Here is a 19,351-nt window from a genome sequence, read left to right as displayed (position 1 = left end):
TCCCGTAGCCACAAGAAGGAGGTACTTCCGGGTCAACGGTACACAAATACTCCTTATTACTCATTTTATTCTTTAGAATTTTCTACTAAAATCTACGATGTGGTTGTTACAGTAAGATATTTAGAATGACGTTGCATGTTCCATTTTTAAAGTTAAAAATATTTTAATTCCCCACGGAAGGGGCGTATAACTTCCAGGTTAAGAGAAACCGCTTTTTTCCCTTCTGGTTCTTTTTACGCTGCTGGTGTTACCGGCGTTATAAGATATTTATGTAAATTTAATCGCGCATCAAGCGTCTGGTTTTTACACTTAATTTGAGAAAGTAATGCATATTGTCAACATGTATATATTGTAGTGTAAGATAATGGCGTTCGAAGCAGTTGTGGGTTCATGTCTGGCTTTCTTTGTGTACATTTTAAGAAGGAGTTTTTTGGCTGTTTTATTCCATTACAGGACAAAGCTGGAGTTTTGGCCTCTGTGTCTATTCACGTCGCTTTTAGTTGTTTTTAGTGTTGTTATCGATGTGATGCCTTTAAACACATCATTGTGGGGTCATTTAAACTGAACAGAAGAACCGCAAACTTCAGATTTAGACTGCATGGTAAAGGTGAGATGCAATGTGATTGTTTTTATGAATTAAAAAATAATTTGATAAATAACAAAACGATTGCGCGTACAATGTAGCCTCCTTAGCGTTATGTTTACCCCTGGAAAAAGCGTTTTATTCATTTATTTTTTTCAACTACAACACATGTCCACTGCTGTACTGATGCAGATTTAGAACACGTCCTTTGTGGGACATGTTTTGAAGCATTGGCCAACACACTCGGGCTCTGTTCAAGCAGATGTCGAAGGATTATTTTAGAATATCCTGCCTTGTGCCCTGTGTTGGCTGGGATTGGCTCCAGCAGACCCCCGTGACCCTTTATTCGGATTCAGCGGGTTAGAAAATGGATGGATGGATGTCTGCTCCTCGCGCATCAGAAACCAACATGTCAGTGCCTGACTCCCACGACCGTATCGACTGTACTTGCCACCCCACTGCGCCCTCTACCGGTGTAAAGTATTCAGTTCCAGATGTCCCGAGAGCTTGCTTTGCACAGAATGTAGACATAAATATCGAATCGTACCCGACTGGATGCGATGTGCTGTATCCGCAACAACCTTGTAACCCATGAGACTTTTGTCTTGATTAAACTTACACCTTCTACCTATTTTTCAAGATCGCCTCATACACATCCCACACTTCGTACAGTTTTGGTGCTGTGTAATTGGCTTCATCATTGTCATCGTTAGCAGTGAAATGTGGCAATTTCATTAATGAGTGAATAACGACACTTGCCCATAACTGTGTCAGAAATGGGTGTCTGGTGCATACAGTTTGTTGACCAGTACTGTCTCTGGACACCTTTACCCATTAGGCCCTGCAGTATGAGGAGACTGAGAAACACCCAGCGATTGTGACAAGCATATGGTTTACAGTGACTTTTCCAATTGGCAGTTTGTTTCAAAAGCTGTTTTTCCCACCAGTCTATCATCGGCAAATCATAAATAGTCTAGACAGTCATGATCAACAGGCACCTTTAGACCAGGCTTACCATTAAATGGGCAATGAGGAAATGCAGTATTATCAGTAGTAGTCTGAAGCCAACACAAAACACAAACATCGGCGAAACTAGTCAGGTCTGTTTGGGGAGCATTTACTGGTACAGCGTATTGCCGCACACACCTCACAACAAAATAGCTCTGAAACCTGGTTGGCAGACACGTGGACCAGCCCCACCCTTTGTAAATGACCATCTATCTGCCACAGCTAGGTGTTACGTCAGCATCCCCTCAGCCAGGTCCAGCCACTTGAGTCCCCAACAATGAGAATCCTGTGAGCCGGATCACCCTTGGGGAATATTGGCACATGGTTATAGTGCTGTAACTGACGCTCCCTCACAATACAGGTAAAATGCCTCATTTGGGTCTCTGTGAGCAACCACTCATTTGACACAAAGTCAAACCAGTAGTACCCAAGGATTCTCAAAAGAGACACAATACCAAAGGAGTCCAGTCTTCGTCTCAGGTCATTGGATAGCGTCCATGTCTCCCAACCATACAGCAAGACAGGAAGCACCAGGACTCTATAAAAAACTTGGACCTTTGGCGTTTTTGCAGGTCGGAATCTACTGAGCAGGTGTCGGCTTCACTGTCCATGTCAGCGTCTGATGACCAATTCACATCATCATCTCTATCACTCGATTTAAATCAACGGAACAGTTTCTTTTTTTTTTTTCTAAAACTGGCTGTATGGCCATTGTGTTGATGGCTCTGCCCCACTCATGAATATTTATGAGTTATCATAAAGGTGCAGAAAGAATAGAAATACAATACAATACAGTTTATTTTTGTAGAGCCCAAAATCACACAGGAAGTGCCGCAATGGGCTTTAACAGGCCCTGCCTTTTGACAGCCCCCCAGCCTTGACTCTCTGAGAAGACAAGGGAAAAATGGAAGAAACCTTGGGAAAGGCAGATCAAAGAGAGACCCCTTTCCATGTAGGTTGGGCATGCAGTGGGTGTCAAAAGAAGGGGGTCAATACAATACAATACACAGAACAGAACAAATCCTCAATACAGCATAAAAATAAAAAAAATTTTAGAAGTACGGAGCAGAATTTAAAAGTAGATGATATAATAAGATTTGGATATTTTTACTCATATGTTTTGCAGCATGATGTTATTTCATCCACTAGATGGCAGCAGAATACCATCCCAAGAATTCTTTGGGAATAATACAGTAAAGCGGATTGTTACATATCACCCTGAGTCTGACTCGGGCTCCACTGTATTTCCACAGAATCCCAAGCCTGATGGAGAACTGCAAGGAGGTTAAGTCAGTTCTATAGAAAACAGATTGCCAGAGAGTAATAATAAAAAAAAAGATGCCAAGTTCAAATAGCTGTAAACATTATGCAAAAACCATGAGTTCACAACAAATATGTACAATTTGTATGCATTTTTTTTGCAGACAATGTAATGGTTTTACATGCAGTTCACATTCTTAACAAAAAACGAATGGATTTTTCCTATTAGAAAATTTAAACCAGTGTGCAGAATATTTGGCCAATGTTAATATTAGATTAACGATATATACATGTTTTGTTATACTTCAGTTATAATTTAGAAATCCATGCAGTACATATTAATAAAACAAATTACAAGTCACTATACAATATATTAGTAATAAACGTATCTTAAGATACCTTGCCACAGCTCTTTAGTGGATTGACAATACACAAAAGAGATGGTACACCATTCCTGCTTGCATTCTGCAAAAGAACAGTTAAACATCCACATGTTTTTTTGAATTTCTGCAATAAAAAATGCTTTACGGGGTAAATCTTATGTATAATCTTTAAAGATATTTCCCGTTCTTTGTAATAAAATATTTATAATGCAATATCCAAACATTTTCCCACGAGGTAATACGAGGCTGAGTCCAATGAAAACCTTACTTAATCTCTACTGGTATTCAATATAAATCCTCCAGCGCTTACAAAGTGTGTGGATTCCTCAAGAAAAGTGCGCCGCCGCTCAGGCTCACCTCCTGTAGTTTTCTGCCCTTCACTTCTTTGTGTGGTCCAAAGGTGGGGTAATCATTGGGGGTGAGATCTGGCCAGTATGGTGGATGTGGAAGACACTCCAAGTGCAGGTTAGAAACCGTATGCTGTATATGGCTACGGATTGTCATGCTCTAACAAGACCCCTCTACTCTGATGTCCATGCTGCTTGTATTTTTTTTTCTTTTTGCTAACAGTGGTTTCAGCTCTGTTACTTTCCCATGAAGCCATTTTGAAGCCATTTTTGTCCAGCATCTTTCAATTTCTGGAGCCATAAACACTGGTTTAGAGAAGTCTGCAGTTCTTTGAATTTTTTTTTTTTTCTTTCGGGATTTGTGCGATGCCTGCAATGATTTTATGCTGTGCCCATGATGGCAGGCCAGCCACTCCAGGAAGATGAAACTGCTGTTCTAAGTGCTCTCCATCTGGACATTATGGCTTTCATTGTGGGTCACTGGAGTCCCAGAACCTGAGGAATGGCTTTGTAGTCCTTTTCAGACTGATATTGCTTCCTTGCTTGTTGAATGTTTGTGTGATCACCTTGACTCTGAAATTAGTGATGTTTGTATATCGTGCAGGGCTGACAATGGATGTGTCCAACCAACTGATTCTACTAAAACCCCCTTAACCGGGCTGACTGAACCAAGGGGCCATGATTTTTTCAAACAGTGCAATTTTCTGATGGCTGAATGAACAAAGGGTGTGTTCTGTCAGGTGCCATTTATTTACTATAGCATTTAGATGGAAGGACTGAAAACATTCTTGGACATTTGAAGTAATAAATAAAATCAAGCTCCTTTTCACAGCATTGTATGAGAAAGAGAGGTTAGGAGCGCACACTGATACAGGGCATTGCTGCACCCACCACATGACAAATCAACTCAGGATCCCCAGATTAGGACCCGAGTGCAGCCATGCAATGAGTGATACTTCAGCACCACACTAGTTCTGATGGAGTGGAACAGTGCGAGATTTTTTTTTATGGTGGCTTGAGTGCCAATTCTGCCAGCAACCCCCAGGTTTTTCCCTGCAGGTTGGAGGGCCCACATGCAGGACTGGACGCAGATTAACGTCATACCCAGGACGGAGCAATTGCAGGTTAAGGGCCTTGCTCAGGGGCCCAACAGAGCAGAGTCACTACAAGCGTTTAAGGGATTTGAACCATCAACCCTCCGATTACCAGTGCAGATTCCTTCCTCAGAGCCACCACTCCGAGGGACGTTCAAAAAGTTTCTGCGTTTTTTTTTAACTCTATTTATTAAGAATTTCGAAAACAAATGACATCGCTTTTCTACATAGTCACCTTCGTTTTGCAATGCAATTTTCCCAGCTTCGTAATATAAAAGTGGGGAAACGTTTTGAACGGCCCTCATAATGTCCAAGTCAGTTCTTCCAGTCTTCTTTGTAACAGTTTTCTCAGCAATGTCAGAAGTCCATAAATACTCTCAATTTAATACTGATATTTCTATGCCACTGTGAGTAGCAAAGCTTTTCATTTTTCTCGCATATTTAGTAAGTGGTCACTCGTTTGCTCTTTAAAGTTTTGTATGGGCATCAAGTTAAACATTCTGCCCAGGTCTGCCTCAGCTGCACTGACTCCTACAATTGCTACAAATTAATACTATGAAACAGAAGTTGAATGATAAAAAAGATGAATAAAAAGTACACACATTCTCCTTGTGCCCACATGAACTTGTGTTGGGCACTTAAACATTGCAAAGTGTTATTCTCTGAACTTGCAACTTTTTTTTTTTTGTTCTTTATTTCGCCTTATACAATTCCTTGTACAGTATTAGGAATTTGTTAGTTTTCGCATCAGAGCGTAGGGTCAGCCATTGTACAGCACCCCTGGAGCAAATTGCAGGTTAAGGACCTTGCTCACGGGCCCAGCAGAGTAGGATCTCTTTTGGCACTGATGGGGATTTGAACTGGTAACCTTCGGGATACCAGTGCAGATCCTTAGCCTCAGAGCCACCGCTCCGTCCTTATTCTTACTTGTGAGTAAGTGTGCCCATGCCTATTATACACTGTTGCCCTGTGAAGATGTGAGTCCTGTCTTGCTTCTTCAACAGCCATTTAGCTGATTGATTGTTCAATAGAAGTCGAAGCAATAAAAACAAAACCAGTGTGGGCGGGCCTCATAACACAGGAGCTACATAAGAAATGGCAGAGCAGGCTCTCCTTCCTTTTATCTATCTATCTTTATCCTTTTATTTATCTTTTCCATGCTTCCTTAGTCAACATTATAATAAATGTTTTACATATACAGTATCTCAGTATCAGAGCTATCAATATGGAAAAGACTGACCATTTCATTATATGAACAAGATGGCATTCTTTTAATAATAACTTTTGGAAACAAAGAAAACAGAACCTCCAGGCTAATGTAAATTTGGACAAATTAAGTCTGTGGGGTGCAATGGAAATGCAGTAATTTATAGCAACCATCAATCTTCTTCTTCCTATTATTATTGTTGTGCACTCTACTGTAGAGATGTCTAAATTTTAGTTTCCATGTGTAATAGTTGCATCCCATGTAGTGTGGGTTGTTTCTTTACAGTCAGGCTTGGCTCTTGTAACGGAACAAGCAGAAGAGTGTTTCTCATGTTTCGGCTAGATGTCCATTATCAACCTAACTGTCAAATGTCATGTGTCTGCATCAGTAGTCCCCAAATCCAGTCCTTTAGGGAGACACCTGTGGCTGCAGGTTTTCATCCACACCAAGTTTTCCATTTAATTGGACTCCTGCCTTCAAGAATCAATTATTATTTGCCATGCCCATTTCTATGTTTTGGTGTCTGTGCAGAAATGACAAAAACGAGTTTGGTAAATTTTATTGGAATGTGCTTAGTATTTATACTTACATGGAGATATTTTCTTTTCCCTCTTGATCATGATTTTTCATTCCATTTTCGGAGGTGTTGTCTTTATTTAAGCCATTTTTTTGATAATGAGCATGTGAGTTAGTCTGTCCCTGCAATAGCCTAAAGTCTTTCTGTTTGTTGTTAAGAGATAGATAGATAGATAGATAGATAGATAGATAGATAGATACAGTGGTGTGAAAAACTATTTGCCCCCTTCCTGGTTTCTTATTCTTTTGCATGTTTGTCACACAAAATGTTTCTGATCATCAAACACATTTAACCATTAGTCAAATATAACAGAAGTAAACACAAAATGCAGTTTTTAAATGATGGTTTTTATTATTTAGGGAGAAAAAAAAATCCAAACCTACATGGCCCTGTGTGAAAAAGTAATTGCCCCCTTGTTCAAAAATCACCTAACTGTGGTGTATCACACCTGAGTTCAATTTCCGTAGCCACCCCCAGGCCTGATTACTGCCACACCTGTTTCAATCAAGAAATCACTTCAATAGGAGCTGCCTGACACAGAGAAGTAGACCAAAAGCACCTCAAAAGCTAGACATCATGCCAAGATCCAAAGAAATTCAGGAACAAATGAGAACAGAAGTAATTGAGATCTGTCAGTCTGGTAAAGGTTATAAAGCCATTTCTAAAGCTTTGGGACTCCAGCGAACCACAGTGAGAGCCATTATCCACAAATGGCAAAAACATGGAACAGTGGTGAACCTTCCCAGGAGTGGCTGGCCGACCAAAATTACCCCAAGAGCGCAGAGATGACTCATCCGAGAGGTCACAAAGACCCCAGGACAACGTCTAAAGAACTGCAGGCCTCACTTGCCTCAATTAAGGTCAGTGTTCACGACTCCACCATAAGAAAGAGACTGGGCAAAACGGCCTGCATGGCAGATTTCCAAGACGCATAAACCACTGTTAAGCAAAAGAACATTAGGGCTCGTCTCAATTTTGCTAAGAAACATCTCAATGATTGCCATTTGGGAAAATACCTTGTGGACTGATGAGACAAAAGTTGAACTTTTGGAAGGCAAATGTCCCGTTACATCTGGCGTAAAAGGAACACAGCATTTCAGAAAAAGAACATCATACCAACAGTAAAATATGGTGGTGGTAGTGTGATGGTCTGGGGTTGTTTTGCTGCTTCAGGACCTGGAAGGCTTGCTGTGATAGATGGAACCATAAATTCTACTGTCTACCAAAAATCCTGAAGGAGAATGTCCGGCCATCTGTTCGTCAACTCAAGCTGAAGCGATCTTGGGTGCTGCAACAGGACAATGACCCAAAACACACCAGCAAATCCACCTCTGAATGGCTGAAGAAAAACAAAATGAAGACTTTGGAGTGGCCTAGTCAAAGTCCTGACCTGAATCCAATTGAGATGCTATGGCATGACCTTAAAAAGGCGGTTCATGCTAGAAAACCCTCAAATAAAGCTGAATTACAACAATTCTGCAAAGATGAGTGGGCCAAAATTCCTCCAGAGCGCGTAAAGACTCATTGCAAGTTATCGCAAACGCTTGATTGCAGTTATTGCTGCTAAGGGTGGCCCAACCAGTTATTAGGTTCAAGAGGCAATTACTTTTTCACACAGGGCCATGTAGGTTTGGATTTTTTTCCCTAAATAATAAAAACCATCATTTAAAAACTGCATTTTGTGTTTACTTCTGTTATATTTGACTATTGGTTAAATGTATTTGATGATCAGAAACATTTTGTGTGACAAACATGCAAAAGAATAAGAAATCAGGAAGGGGCCAAATAGTTTTTCACACCACTGTAGATAGATAGATAGATAGATAGATAGATAGATAGATAGATAGATAGATAGAGCTGAAAGGCACTATATGATAGATAGATAGATAGATAGATAGATAGATAGATAGATAGATAGATATGAAAGACACTATATAATAGATAGATAGATAGATACTCATAGATAGATACTTTATTAATCCCAAGGGGAAATTCACATAATCAAGCAGCAGCATACTGATACAAAAAAATATTAATTAAAGAATAATAAAAATGCAGGTAAAAACAGACAATAACTTTGAATAATGTTAGCACAACCGTCTGGGAGAACATCTGCAGCACTTATTGCAGATGTTGAAGGACGCCAGCCTTCTAAGGAAGTATAGTCTGCTCTGACCTTTCTTACACAGAGTATAATAATTGGCAGTCCAGTCCAATTTGTCATCTAGCTGCACTCCCAGATATTTATAGGTCTGCACCCTCTGCACACAGTCACCTCTGATGATCACTGGGTCCATGAGGGGCCTGGGCCTCCTAAAATCCACCACCAGTTCCTTGGTTTTGCTGGTGTTAAGATGTAAGTGGTTTGAGTCGCACCATTTAACAAAGTCTTTGATTAGCTTCTTATACTCCTCCTCCTGCCCACTCCTGATGCAGCCCACAATAACAGTTTCGTCAGCGAACTTTTGCACGTGGCAGGACTCTGAATCGTATTGGAAGTCTGATGTATATAGGCCGAACAAGACCGGAGAAAGTACAGTCCCCTGCGGTGCTGTTAACTGTCATTATTACATTACAATTAAGGGAGTAAAAAAAGGTTGAGTTAAAAAATGTGGCATAAATATTTCTAACTTATTATAAAAGTAAATCTCACACTACGGCGCTTTTCTGAATGTAGAAAAAAAAGAAGGAAAGAGCAGCTCATGAAACAATGGCAGATTGGGAAATTGGTTGAAACAAAAACCTTGCACAGGTGTGCGTGAGCTATCGCTTCTCCGTTTTGGGATTCAGTAATCTGTATTTGAATCCTGTGCCTTGTCATTGCCTGCACGGAGACTGTACGCTCTTTTTGCATCTAAGTGGGACTTTCTCCAGGTTTTATTCCCATAGACAAAACGTTAAATGTTATTTTCAGAGAAGCTCCACGTGTGTGACTGGACACTGCAGTTGTCTGGTACCGAGTGCTGACTGGATAGGCACCGGTTACCCTAGTGCTTTAAATGGATAACCGGTTCAGACGATTACGTATCTGGATAGTATGATATACTATAAGCGTTGACTATTTAATACTACAAATACCAGGATGCATCGCTCTGTTCACGTGGCTGACTACACGATGATTATCTGTTGCTATTTCCGTGTCCGGTCGGCCATTTTCCTCCGGCAGTGCAAGGCGAAGGTGAGAATGTAAACTGAATTTTTTAAAAGAAAGGCTGACATAGTTAAGTAACATTTAATGTGATATTACTATTCTCACTGCAACTTTCTCTTAATGTCTGAAATGTGTTCTGATTTGGAACAGTTTGTTTTTAAGGATTATCTCTGTCGGTTCTTGTTCATCTGACCTTGCAGCTTGGAGTGACCGGAGAAATTTATTGAGCGACGCTTTTCTTTAGTTAACCTGTCATTAATGACACCATTATTTCAGCGTTAGTTCACCTTCTTGACGTACGAGATAGTCAGGAGAATCATGATGTGTAAGGTTAACTCATTAGTATGTGACCGTCCTTTGAGTGTGGACAAACCTTTCTGAGTCATGCCCTAGTTAAGTTAGTGGTTTAGAAGGGATGCATTTATTTGAGCTTTTTAGTGAACCATTTACTTTATGCTGATATTTTTTTTAACAAAATACCATGCGGTGTCCAACTTAAAGAGTCTTGTATCCTTTAAAAGTAGTTTGTGGATATTCTTCAGAGACCGAATGTACACAGGAATCGATCATTTGCAAGAAAACCGCCCACGAAGGACTTTACGCTATTAAATCACAAATGGGTAATTCTCCGCAAGCAAAATCGGTTAAAATGTTTAAAACGCGCTCGTCTTTTCTGATTTTTTGTAAACGAGAATACAAGCTAAATTTTGTAATTTGGGGTTGAGATAAGAAGATTCGTACAAGTTACACTAACATGTTAATATATACAAAAACTGTGTAACGTACAAACTGTAGGGACTTTTGGAGGTTTAGTTTTTCCACACACTAATTGCGTTTTTTTTCTCCGTGTTGCGTAGTTTTTTAAGACTTTTGAATTAAAATCCTCAGAGTGCGGGTTCAAGTCCCACCACTGACACTGTGCGCCTACGAGCAATTAACTTAATATGCAAGTGAAGTGTTTGCAGGAACAAAAGAAATGTAACCGATTGTATCTCACATGTTGCAGGACGCCTTGAATAATGGCGTTAGCCAGATAAGTCAATGAATTGTAATACGGTATTCCGTACACATTCATGTGAATGCAAGGTGAATAGTAGTTATGTGGAGCTCTTATCTGTCAGATCTCCTCAAGCCCTTCATTGCACGGTGTAAGAGGCCTGTGGTGCTGCCTGCCAGTAAAAGTAAACCTCACACTACAGCGCTTTTCTGAATATAGAAAAAGAAGGAAAGACCAGCTCATTAAACAATGACAGATTGAGAAATTGATTGAAACAAAAACCTGCAGCCACGTCGGGGGTCGCCAGGACTGGAATTGGTTCTATATTCTGTATTGTACAGGTGTGCGTGAACTATCGCTTCTCCCTTTTTGGGATTCAGTAATGAGGATTCATTTGAATCCTATGCCTTGTCAATGCCTCTATGGAACTTGCAGGCTCTTTCTGCTTCTGCTTTGGACTTTCTCCAGGTAGTACGCTTTGTGATGAGATTTTATATATACTCAAATAATGCAATGTTTTCTTTTTTCTCAATAAGGGTGTTCAATAACTGATCACTTTGCCTTTTAGATCTTGTGCTTCTGTACTTGTATGTTTTCAGCCTTTTCTGTGTTTATTTGTTTTTCATTTGCTAATGATTGTGTGTTATATTACCCTCACTAATCCTGCCATGCTTTTCTAAAATATATTTTTTATCATAGTACCTAAAAATGGCTGGCCGACGAGTTACATTGAAGGCTATTGACTGGATGGCATTTGCAGAGAGGGTGCCTCCCAACCAGAAGACAATGTTCAATGCATTAAAAACTCGCAGTGATGCCATTGCAGCCAGGTTTGTTAAACTGTGAATTATTTTTTGCTTGCAGACTTCAAAATCACTCGGCGTTAGCAACTCAATATTCTATCCTGTATAAGCATGTTCTTCAATGACTTTAATTTTATGCACTTACCTCCTGACCTATTATTATCTATTATGCTTGTTACAGATCTATTACTTGAGTTCAGTTCTCATGTATTTGGTTTCTCATTTTGGCATCGTTTTTCTCTGTTCTTCGGTATCATGGAATTGATTCGAATTTTTTTCCAATACTCGGGCACATCATGCTTTCTTCCCAGCAAAATGTGTTGTCTGACTTACACACAGACCTATATGCAGTCCAGCATAAACAAGTAATATTGTATGTATACAGTCATGTAGATCGGAGATCTAGGAACAGACTTGAGTAAAATGTACAAACAGTATTAAACCATATATCATGTTTATATACATAAACAGCTGGAACATGTTAAACACATAATAAAGAAGAATTAAAATAATTAACATATCATAACAATAAAGAGTTCATTAAGAAGAAACTGTTTAATACCATTTCTGGAGAGAGAATAAATCTGTGGTCCAGGGTCACTTAAAATGAACAAAATAAATTTCTGATGACCTTGGCCACCTCATTCAATTCTTGACATTGTCCAGCACATATTTATGATACTGTATAATCTTTAAGGAAGCAGATATATTTTCATTGTTGAATAATAATGCCCTAGTATTTTTGTCACTTTCTATGGTTTTGGATTAGTACTTTGGAAATGAAGCAGTAGCCACAGCACCATGCCAAATAGAGAAATGGTAGAAGGCGGCTCTTGTCTGTCTGTCCGTCTGTTTGTCTCTCTCGCTCTCCTTCATGAAGTCATTAAGTTCAGTTCACTAGGAGCCTGGCATGAATGTTCATGTTAAGGATGCAAGTGCCTAGTGTGTGTGTATATGTGTGTTTTATTTATTTTTAAAATGGAATTACTGAAATAAATCAACTTTGTCATGATATTCTAATTTTATGACCTGTGTGTGTATGTATGTATATATATATTTGTAATATATATATATATATATATATATATATAAAATATATATATATATATATAAAAAACAAGAAATGTTACTATACGTGGTTTTTTTTTTTCCCCTTAAGAATCATTAATTGCAGATGTTTAAAAATTTGTCTCGTATATAGGAGTCTGTAGTATTTTATATTAAACATTTCTTCATTTATATACTCAGATTCACATATCTCATTTTTGTTTTTATAATGAAGAGACAGATTTTTCTCATTGCATTGGGACTATCTTTGAGACTTTGAGGAAATTTGTTTTGGGAATTAAATGCTTGAAAACAAGAAATAAACAGTGAACGACAGACCCAAACAACTTGGTATGAAAGCCCTTCAATGAGCTATGGGAGACAGTTGTCTTTGTACTTTTTTTAAGAAGCATCTGACCATGCTGGAGATGAATTCTGGAGCACTGTACAGGATTAAAAATAGATTCAGTTATGTGTAGAATTAAGTGAATGTCAGTGAACAGAAACACACATCTTGTACCAACATGAACTGTTTTGGAAAGTTGTCTGCAGCAGCACTGGAGCTGCGACTATGAAATGGACTAAAAAGGAAAGAAATGGATGGCTGAAAAATCTGTCTTGACAATTCTTTTTTTTTTCTTTTTTTTTTTTGACAAATTTGGTTGAACCTGTCCATTATTATCATTACAAACACATTTACTTCTGTGGTATTCTGAGCACCCAACTTTTAAATGCCTTAAACTTTTCGTTTTGTCACCAAGGAATGGCAAGGTGTTGCATGTTGGTTGTTTCCTAGGTTTGTTTTTGGCAAACTGGACAACTACTTTATGTGGAACTTTTTTCTTGGTGTTTATTTTGTACTAGAATTATTACTGGATTAAAAATATGATCTACTGCACTGTAGTTAATTTGCTTTTGCAGAAAGCACTATTGTAAAATTTAACCTAGAGGTCCTAAATATCGAAAACCCTAATGAGGGTTTGTTGTCACTGAGGCACTCCATATTAATTGTAGCAGCTTCTTAAACAATTTAATAGAGAAAAAATTACAGGTACATATTCTTAAATTATTTTTCATTGTGGTATCAATGATTTCAAACAAATTGGTCAATGTCATTTATGAAAAAGTGAGTACAGGTTTTCAGGAGAGCTCTTTCATGAATGACCAGGTCTATTGATGTCCTTTATCTAAATTGAATCTTGGCTAGTGGGTGTCTATCCATTAAAGTAGTTGTGTCCTGAGTCTACAAAATGATTTTAAAATTGAAAGTTTTTGGTGCTCAAACGTTTTATACCCCTAAAGCAACATGCATCTTGATACAAGAACACAAGTGACTTTGTGCACTAATTGGAATTCACTGTAATTCAGGCAGAAAGGTCGGTTTATCTGCTGGATTTACACCCTAGTATTACATTAACTGATTTTGGCTTAATTTATTAAAGGTGAGTAATTGCTCTTAACACGCTGCTCTTAAGGATTGATGGATTTTTTTTTTTTTTTTTTTGTGGTACTCTACCCTCTGAGCAAATATTATTTACATTTTGTCTTACAATTTATTGATAACACTTGGAAAGGTCTCTCTGGAATGTGGGATTTCATTAGGAATTGTGGGACAGCAACTAACTTGTTGTTCAAGCCAACTTCATTGTGCTAGAGATTTAATTTACTTGATTGTTTTGTGATTTTTAGGTTAGCCTCTCTCCCAGAAAAACCTGCAGTCATTGATTGGAATTACTACAGAACTGCTGTTGCTAAGGCGGGATTGGTCGATGACTTTGAAAAGAAGGTAAAATGAGAGCAAATTGCATCTTAATAATGTTTCTTCTGAAGTTGTATTTGTTAAATATCAATAACTAGCTGAAATACCCAGTAGTGCCCGGGAGGAAAATAAAGTGTTTTTTTTTTTTTTTTAATTGTTTGAGAAAAAAATAATAAAATAAATAAATTAACATATAAGGAAGACTCAGTAATGTGCTTGTCTTGCGGTATTGTATGTCTGTTATCATCCAGTTGATGCTCAGAACCGGCCAACTCTATTTAATTTCAAAAGCAACAGGGGTGCAGTGGTGCTCAAACCTAAAGAGTGCTGCCGTTCACCCTCTGGTGGTCATTCTGAGTGTCAAGTGGATGACAACATGCATACAAGATCACCAGAAGGTGGTGGGTTAGGGTTGATTTCACCCTGCAGTATTTTTAGTCGACCAATGAGAAACGTGTACCAAGTTTCATGAAAATCACTCCAGCCGTTCGGAAGTGAAGCTGGAACATGCATACACATTGACATATATATATATATATATATATATATATATTGAAATTACTACAATTAGTGCAGTGATTTTTGACTACTGAATGTTTCAGTGTCATAGAAGTTTCCATTTGGCTCACTATAAAGATATTTGATGGGCAAATTGCTTGAGATCTCTGATCTTCACAAAATGGATGTAATGAGCAGCACTCTCAAAATAGGAACACTCCGTATACCAAGATCACTAAACTTGCTTGCTTTTGATTTCTATTTCTATTTTTTTAATTTCAAACTACAGGTGATCTACTGGCTTTTTAAAAAGGTTAATGATGCTTTTTTTTTTTTTTTTTTACTGTGAAGCAATCAGAATTGATGTCTAAATGCTGGCTAGGTTAATAATGCTTGTGGGTATGCTAATGCATCTTGTCATACTATATAATTCTTAAGGAATCTAAGAAGGCATAATATAGGAGTGCCAGGATTTACTGGTATGCTGTAGGAGATGTTAATTGTACAGTGTGCATGGATTTTACAGTTTTAGTTTTAGGGTTAGCTATTCTTCCTTTGAGTTATATGAAGCTCACTTTTTTTGTCAAACTATACTGTTAATGTTTGCATTTATAAGTCCTCATTGATGATCTATCTTATCAATAGGATGATACAGACTTAATTGCTTAATGTAAGATTTATGGACACCCAACGAAACGACAACGGATTTCCCATTTGAAGCCAAATGTTATTGTTAAATTACAGTTTTATTCACTCAGCCGTCGCCTTCTTTTGAAACAGTTATGACTTTGATTCCTTTTAAGTGTTTTCTGAATGCTTAAAAAAAGGCCTGCATTGTCATTGGGCAGGGACGGTTCCTGCATGGTACATAATGCTGCTAAGCTACCAGCTTAGGAATTGGGTGGATGGGTGCGTAGTGTAAAAATATGAACATATTCATGTATGTGTTACTCATGCCCATTAAACTTGATTGATAGTTTGTATTTTAAATTACTTTGTGACTAACAACTCTTTATTATAACCTTTTCATTGTATGAATAGCTTTAATGTTGTCATCATCCAAAATTACTGTATATAAAAGTAACTGAAGTAGCTTTATTTTAATGTTTTAGTTTTCTGGCCTAAAAGTTCCTGAACCTGCTGATACAATGTCATCAAAAATTGATGCACAGGAAAAGGAGGCGGTGAGTATTATAAGTTAACTGTAAAACGCCTGCAAGTTTAGCTCTTTGCTATGCTGGGATTTCATGTTGTGTTTATTTCATATGCCACTTTGAGTTATGGTGAGGTGGAACTAGCTAGAAAATTAAGCTTATAAAGTGTGTCCAAGTGTTTATTCTCTTACAGTAATGCTTAAATTAATACCATTTGTACAACAATTATATGAAACATTAAGTAGCAGATATGAGGTTAACACCAGTCTCATTCTTTATTATTATTATTATTATTTATTTCTTCCTATGAGTGTTTGTGTATATGCAACTTTCATTTAGCTCTTGTTTTAAGGGGACTCTGTATAAAGGTTTTTTTTTTTTTTTACTAAACAGTTAATCTTTTAAGTTTTTAGTCAAATAGTAAGGTATTTTAAATAAAACAAGGACCAACCCTCTTGCCGTTTCACCATGGGCCAGGTGGTATTGGAAAAGGGGCATTACTATGGGATTGTTTTCAAAACTATAAATATTTGTGCCACTTCTGTCAAGTTGTATAGTATGATACCAATCTACCGTACCCTTGATACCGTTGCAATCAATACACTTGTGACTTAATATTCAATTTGAACTTACTACTTATGTGTAGCTAGTACTATGTGATTCTTACACACCCTCTTAATCGTGGCATCCAGCAAAATGGGAGATGCAAAAACAATATGTGAGGCTGGAATTTGCCAAAAAAAGTCAATTTAGGTGGCAACTTAATTGTCAGTTCAGTAAGGAGTACGTCTGGGATATTTATTTGCTTTGAAGAAATCGCCATATCTTAAATGCGCTCTACATTTCCAGACGCATCTGCAGTTTGGGTTGTGTGAGACTTTAGAATCAAGTAATTGTGATGTTCGTCTTATTTGCACTTTTTTTTTTGTCAAGCATTATGTCCAAATTATTTTCCATGAACATTTACTTTGAACATTTTCATAAGTTGTAGTTGGTTTAAACTAATGGAAGTCGTGTCATTTTATAGGTTCTGTTTTTCTCCCTTGGTCAGTGCAGAAAGTTGTAAGTGTAAACTGAAGTACTAAAGCATTGAGTAAAAGAGGTCACTGCAAATGTAAAAATCTATAAATACACAATATACTCTCTAAACTGTAGGCTCCCCCCAAAATAAGACGTCCATAAAACGTCTTTTACAGAACATCTGTGACTAATTGTGAAAGTGAAATATTTCTTAATACACAAGATTAAAATGAAAATCATTCCATACTTTTGGCAATCCAGCATTGGCACTTAATACTTAGCAAGTCAGTCCAGCACACTGGCAAAAAATACGATGTCTTGAGTCCTCAACCTGTCTTAAAATACATTTCCTGCACTGTTTCTTTATGTAAACTCAAACTGGCAAATCCTGCAGTGCTTTGTTGGCATTACGTTTACTGTACTGAAAGCTTGCATATTTTAATCTTTTTAGTTCGCTAATAAAAGATGGCATTTTGCTTGACTTCTCACCACATTCATAATGGCTAACACGGTACAACACCATAGTACTACTTGTACTGAAGGACAAACTGTAAGAGGTGTGTGTTGATATTGTTACTATTAGTGCTTTGGCACACAGGTTTAAATAACTGCCAGCTGGTGCGGAGTTTCTGAACACGTCAGCCTTAGACATAATCCTTAGACATAATCCTTGAAGTGTGTGTGTATATATATATATGTATGTATATATATATATACTATATATATATATGTATGTATATATATATATGTATGTGTATATGTATGTATGTGTATTTGTATGTATGTGTATATATATGTATGTGTATATATGTATGTATGTGTATATATATATATATATATATATATATATATATATATATATATATATATATATATATATATATATATATATATATATATATATATATATATATATGAATGAAAATGTATAATTTTTCTGTTTTTTTTAAAAATGTTTTATTTTACAGAGCCAGAGTGCACTTGGTTATATTGAGGCATCAAAGAGTCGTGTTGCTCAATATGAGAAAGAGGTGAGATGATTTTATTTATATGACTGTCCTTTTTATTTTGTGTTTAGTGCCAGCTCTTTTCTAAGTGGGGTCGCTTCAGTCATTAGTATAGAATCCTGTGCTTTTATTGTAAGTTAACATTTGTGTAGTGAATGCCATCCCAAGACAGTTTAGAAGTTATTACAGAATGGCAGTGTCTTTGTAATTGTATTGATACACACACGTGTACGTATGTGTTTGTATATCTGTACATGTGTATATATATATATGTGTGTGTGTTTATGTACAGTGTATGTATATGCATATTATGAATGAGGAGGCGGCACTGTGTGTGTAAATCTTCATTTGAAGGTCGTAATATAAGTTGTTTTCTTTGTTGGACCATTGTGTTGTAGAACTTTCTCATAAGGTTATTTTTGGCCAAATGCCTTTATGAATCAGAATTTCTTGGATGACTGGCCCAGTTAATATTGTATCTAATTAACATTTTTCTTCTTTTTTTTTTCCTCTCAAACTACTCAGCTGGAGAAATTGAGAAATATGATTCCATTTGATCAGATGACAATTGATGACTTGAATGAAGCTTTCCCTGAAACCAAACTAGATGAAAAGAAGTATCCCTACTGGCCACACAAGCCCATCTCAGAACTGTAAATGTCTGCTGCAAGAAAACAGTGTCCTCAAGATTCTGTCTTTATTTTAAATAAATTTCTTGTACAGTGACTATCCAACACACTGTATTCTTTCTTTGTTTTCCCCTCTTAACATGTGCTTTGTAAAGAGAAACATGTCCACAAAAAGCCTCCTCTGATGTAAGATAACAGTGGACATTGACCACCAGGGATGTAGTAGCAACCCAAACCCTCAACATAATTGACACAACTACAGTCACAGGTTCACCAGTTGCCAATTTAGGGTAGCCAGTTCATATCTGCATGCCTTTGGACAGTAGGAGACAACTGGAGCACCTGAAGGAAACCGACACTGACACGAGGACAACGTGTCAACTCCAAGTGGGGTGGACAGGAATAAAATGCTATTCTACAAATGTGTGTGATGAGCCATCTGTTGGAATGACAAATGCAATTCATTTTATTACTGGATGCTTTACAAAATACATTCCAATTGATGGAGCTCTGCCAGTGTTAATGACAAGGTCTACATTGATTACTTAGATTCCAGCCCACCTTAGACAAGTAGCATATTGACTGCCTGTGTTTAAGTATATGTAAATTGCACTCACTAGCTTAAACTACCTGGTGTTCATTTGTGGTAAATATAAAAATGAAAAAAATAACACATTCAAATTAATTCAATGATATTTAATTTACAAATTCTTATAGCGTAACATTCTGTTCTATACCAAGTACATGATGAGTTATTGCTGTATCCACCTTAATAAATGGGTAAATGTACAGTATGTGTCTGCTTGCTGCATCAGTCATTCCAACAG

At 37.4% G+C, this 19,351-nt stretch overlaps 1 protein-coding gene across 1 annotated transcript; it reads left to right on the top strand.

The window, feature by feature from the left end:
- Positions 1-9,552: 9,552 nt before the first annotated feature.
- On the top strand, positions 9,553-18,629 carry atp5pd (ATP synthase peripheral stalk subunit d). Its single transcript, XM_039740099.1, has 6 exons — positions 9,553-9,637; positions 11,307-11,437; positions 14,147-14,243; positions 15,827-15,898; positions 17,857-17,919; positions 18,421-18,629. Exons 1-6 carry the CDS (start codon positions 9,575-9,577, stop codon positions 18,550-18,552), a joined length of 558 nt encoding a protein of 185 aa, XP_039596033.1. The 5' UTR covers positions 9,553-9,574; the 3' UTR covers positions 18,553-18,629.
- The last annotated feature ends 722 nt before the right edge of the window (positions 18,630-19,351 follow it).

The sequence above is a fragment of the Polypterus senegalus genome, chromosome 17, assembly GCF_016835505.1.
Source record: "Polypterus senegalus isolate Bchr_013 chromosome 17, ASM1683550v1, whole genome shotgun sequence".
NCBI lineage: Eukaryota > Metazoa > Chordata > Cladistia > Polypteriformes > Polypteridae > Polypterus > Polypterus senegalus.
Note: the sequence above shows the minus strand (reverse complement) of the source record. Positions and strands in the feature narration are given on the sequence as shown.